General features: G+C 45.0%; 1 protein-coding gene across 1 annotated transcript; it reads right to left on the bottom strand.

Moving 5' to 3' along the window:
- Nucleotides 1–620: 620 nt before the first annotated feature.
- On the bottom strand, nt 621–4,790 carry HOXC10 (homeobox C10). Its single transcript, XM_008947449.1, has 2 exons — nt 3,971–4,790; nt 621–898 (listed from the first exon to the last, which is right to left on the bottom strand). The coding sequence occupies exons 1-2, from the start codon at nt 4,755–4,757 to the stop codon at nt 621–623; spliced, it is 1,065 nt and encodes a 354-aa protein (XP_008945697.1). The 5' UTR covers nt 4,758–4,790.
- Nucleotides 4,791–4,834: the final 44 nt, after the last annotated feature.

Below are 4,834 nucleotides of genomic sequence, written 5' to 3'. Positions count from 1 at the left end.
CCAAGACTGCTTTATTTTTTAATTAATTAATTTTTTTTTTCTTTTTTTTTTTTTTTTTTTTAAATATATGGTAGATAGCATCACTTCATTGGGAGAAACTGCATAACTACAGGATGTGAGCATGTTCCCACTGCAACTTTAATTTACAGACACTTATATGAAATCCATCTTTTAGGCATTTTTATTATACAATAGGCAGGCTACACTAAGGAGAGGGGGAAAAAAAATAAAAGCAAACTTTTGGACGCCATCTATTCTCCTAAACATAAAACGCATAGAGAAAAGGTCCTTCTGGTTTGTGCTGCACGTCAATAACTTAAAACATTTTACAAGGTGGTTTTTTTTTTTTTTAGCAACCATCTCCATCTTTATTTTACATAGAAACACGGATGCAATATATACCCCTCATGCTCAAACCGCTGCGGCTTCTCTCTACGAACTGTCAATACCCCAAAAATCACTCGAGTCCTTTAATTTTTTTTCATTCCTACCCAGAAAGGGGCAGGGGGGGGGATGAAAATAAAATAAAACACCCCTCCCAAACTGCACAAAGCTCTTTCCCCCCCCCTTTTTTCTCCTCTCTCTCTCTCCCTTCTCCTGCACAGGGGGTTGGAGGGCACTCAAGTGAAATTAAAATTCGAAGTCAGTTCACGGATTCGGTTCTCTCTGTTCATTTTCTTGAGTTTCATCCTGCGGTTTTGAAACCAGATTTTGACTTGTCTGTCTGTCAGGTTTATGCTCTTACTAATCTCCAGGCGGCGCTCACGGGTCAAGTACATATTGAACAAGAATTCCTTCTCCAGCTCCAGCGTCTGGTGCTTGGTGTAAGGACACCTTTTCTTTCTTCCGCTCTTTGCTGTCAGCCAATTTCCTGTAGTGTTTTCTGCCTTTATATCCTCTGTTAAAAATAACATCGTCACATAAGTACCCCGGGAATGGCAAAGGAAAAAAAAAAACAAAAAAACTTACCCCCATCGTTTGAGCGAAGCGGCCAAAAAAAAAAATAAATGGGATTAAAAAATAAATGGGATTAAAAAAAAAATGAATTGTGTTTTGTTTTTATTCTTTTTTTAATGATTTTTACACAAAAAGGCATCTCGCCCCTCGGGCAAAACAAAGCCAAACCAAAGGCGGACGGGATGAGTCGCTCGCCTGCGAATTTGGGGAAGGGAGAGAAGGTTTAGGGAGGTAAAAATAAGGTGGTTTGGGTTTTTTCGCTGCCTGGGAGTAAATTGGTGGGAGCAGCGCGCACCTTCACCTCTCAGCCGCGGAAAAAACCGCCCCCGCTCCGCGCTCCCCCACCGCGGGGATGGGAGGATAGGGTGGGATTCATTTATTCGGGTTTCACTTAAAATAGAGGGGGTTAAAATAGCGCTAATCCCAAATAATCTGAGAGCAGCGATGCGACTGTCGGAGCTCTCGGGGCTTCCCCGAGTCACCCCAAAAAAGCACCTATTTTATTCAGGCTTTCAAAATGTACCCCAAAGGGTGAAATATTTGCCTGAAGGGGGGAAATAAACCTATTTTCGCTCGTCCTGGAGATCCGTCAAGTGTATTTTCCCTGAGCTGGGGTGTGTAGGAATTAGATTTGCCTTGATGAGCTGTGCGGGCACGCAGAGGTAAATCCGGGGGTAGATTGGAACCCCATCTCCACCCTCCGGACTCCACACACTCACACAGCCACTTTGCAAAGCCAAACGTGTTTCACACGTCCGTAAATAAACACAGAGATACTTGGGCTTTGAATTTGGTCATGAGGAAAAAAAAATCCTGACACCAGCAGCCGGCCACTAATTCTGCCTAAACTGGAGGGGGAAAAAAACCCAACTCGGATCCTGCCCTTGTAGCCACCTCTTCGGGCATCGAATTCGGGCCATTTAATGGAAAAAAAAACCAACCTAGATTTAGCCAACAGCACCTTTAAAATGTGTTGATTTGACCTGCACCCGCTTTGGCGTCTGCGGAAAACCTTGAATGCCACCAAGCCCTAGAAATCCCCTTGGAAAAGCCAATCTGCCCCCAAAAAGCTTCAGTGACAGGAGAAAGGTCTCTTACCTTTTGGGAGAATTAAAATTCAGGTTGGACAGAAACGAAAAGTGAAGCTCTAAAAGATTTTTTTAGGGGGGAAGGAACCCACACAGAAGCAAACGAAAACCGCCCTAAATGGATCTGCCCGTTTGAAACCACTGCAAACAACACGAAATACCCTTTAAAGCAGGAAAAAAACCACCCCAAAACAAAAAGAAAACCCCCAAACGGGAAATCGCGTCTTTCTCCACGCAACCCATTTAAATTGAACATCTGAGGCCATAGGAAACCTTGATCTATATCGATTTAATTCTTTATTTCCGCCCCAATTACAAACCCAACCCAATAATAATCTTTAATTCGCCTTAATTCCCACCAAAACCTCTCTTGGCGTGGACCTTGAAGGGGCTTTGTGGAGATAAGTTTGGAGGGGTTTTGATAACCTTGACTTTGCCTTTTTTTTGTGTGTGTCTGTGTGTAATTACAACTCAACTGTCAGATAATATCATTTCTCATTTCTTATCATTCCATGTAGCGTTAATTATCATCCGTAATATTGGATGCGGAATGGTTGAAGGGGAAGGAAAAAAAAAGGGAAATTAAAAATAAAGCTTAAAAAAAAGGGAAAACTGAAAAGTGCTTCTTTTTTCTCCTTTTTTAAAGGCCAATTTTGGCAGGGAGGACGCCAGAGGACAGGTTTTGCTGGTGCCCCAGAGCCGAGGCGTGTACACACGGGGGTCTACATGCGACCCACACACATGTAGCCCTATGTGCACACACGTCGCCACCCAACCCAGCCACCCTGCTGCTGCTGGAGCCCAAATTATGGCACAGACCAGGACCCACGGCCGAGATTTTAATCCGCATACCACAGGCAACCCGCTGGCTGGAGATCTGAGCAGGATTTTCAACCAACTTTTTTTTTGGAGGGGGGAAATTCCAACCCTCCCTTCACATCACCCCCCCCACTTCTTGACCTGGAAGAAGCCCCTGGACCCACCTGGCTTCGAATCAGGGCAGGAGCAAAGCCGAATATTCCCCTACCCCCAGATTTCCAGCCATAGGCAACCTCTCCAGCGACAATAAAACGCTCTCAGTGAAAGCCTCTGCTCAGAAAATCCCAAACTTAAAACATCTGCTCAACACACAGAAACATTTTTTCGCCTTCGCCAAACAAGACCTCAATTCGCCAGCAACAACCACCGAAAAAAACAAGCAGCTTTTTCCTCTTTCGGTCTCCCAACGAGCTTCTAAGCCCTGAAACGAGCCCCAGAACCCAACTCCAGCCTGAGACGTTTGTCACTGCGAATCCAGACCCTACGCAGCTTCATTTTTTCACCTCTCTTTAACGCTGAGCATAGAAACCAAAGACAAACCCGCTCAGCACATGGAAATGGAGCATTGGCATGGAAAGCAACGTGAAGGAGCGAGGAGAATAAATCCGGGTTCATCCGCCTTAAAAAAAAACACACAAAACCCCTCCAAACAAACAACCCCCTCCCAAACAAACCGACAGACCCCAAATCTCTGCCATTTCAGAGCAAAAAACTCATTCCATTCCGCAGCCTTGATTGCAAGAATCAAATCAATTAATTTAAATATCTTTTTTTTCCATAAATACACGCACAGCAATTTTTTTTCCCCCATATAAACAGGGAGAGGACGAGCTCCCAAATCTCTGCTCCTTTTCCTTCAGCATTCATATCTCTATTTAAAACCACATTTCTAGGAAAATAAAAAAACAATCCAACGACAACAGCAACGCGGAATTCTCGGTAGCTGCGATACAAATCTCCCTAATCACAACGATTGTGCCAATTTCTGGAGAAGTTGGCAGGGCAAGAGAGCGCATTTCTGCCCATTCCCGTTCCTCCTGCTCTTATTAGCCACGGCTGATTACTAATTGCTGAAATTAGCTAGTGGTAACGAATGATTCCCTTACCTTTCGCTTCATTGTCAGAATTGTCAGTGCTGGTGTCAGTGTTTTTATTCGGGTCTTTCTCTGCTTCCGAAGGACTGGTTTTGGGTGCGGGGGCGCTTTTTTCTGTTTTAATTTCGTTCGTGGATGTGTTCTGAGGATTATCTGTTTTTGTGTTTTCGGGGAAACTCACTTTAGCCACCGGGGGCGGCGGAGGAGGAGGTGGAGGAGGTGGCGGTGCTGGTTCCAGATGCTCATTCCTTGGGTTCAGGCTCGCCCTGGATTCAAAACTTGCCTCAAACTCATTTGGATTGCTGCAGTTTGACGTCTTCTCCATGGAGGGGTAACCTTGGCTTGCTCGGTAGTAGCTAGGAACGGGGACTTCATGGTCATTTAGGCAAGGTTCAGGCATTTGGTTGGGGTAGAGGGCTGCCTCTGTGGCATTTTTTGCCCTTTTGTCAGCGTTATACATACAGCAAACATTCTCTTCCTTGACATTGGTTGGGAAGGAGCAGGAGGGGAGCTGTCTTGCAACAGGTTGCTCGATCCTGTACGTATTTTTGGGGTCACACCAAGTGTCTAGCTGAGAAAGGTAGGATGGATAGGTGCTGAGAGACAAGGTAGCGCTATTCACCTCGTCCCTTTTGGAAAGAGACGGGATAATTCCACAGTTCCTCATGACTCCGCAGCTGAAATCGCTCCCAGGCTGCATGTACATCCCTTGGCTGGAGGAATAATTCTCCCCTCTACAGGTACCGGCCAACGAGTCCATCAAAAACGAGTTAGAAGTCACATTGTTGGGACATGACATTTTCAGAGAGGGTTTTTAAGGAGGAATACTCCAGCCAGGGGCTGACATCTTTTTTTTAGGGGGGAAAAAAAAAAAAA

Source organism: Merops nubicus, unplaced genomic scaffold, assembly GCF_000691845.1.
Source record: "Merops nubicus isolate BGI_N331 unplaced genomic scaffold, ASM69184v1 scaffold40749, whole genome shotgun sequence".
Classification (NCBI taxonomy): Eukaryota; Metazoa; Chordata; class Aves; order Coraciiformes; family Meropidae; genus Merops; species Merops nubicus.
The sequence above is the reverse complement of the archived record's forward strand: the minus strand, read 5'-3'. Positions and strand labels throughout refer to the sequence as shown.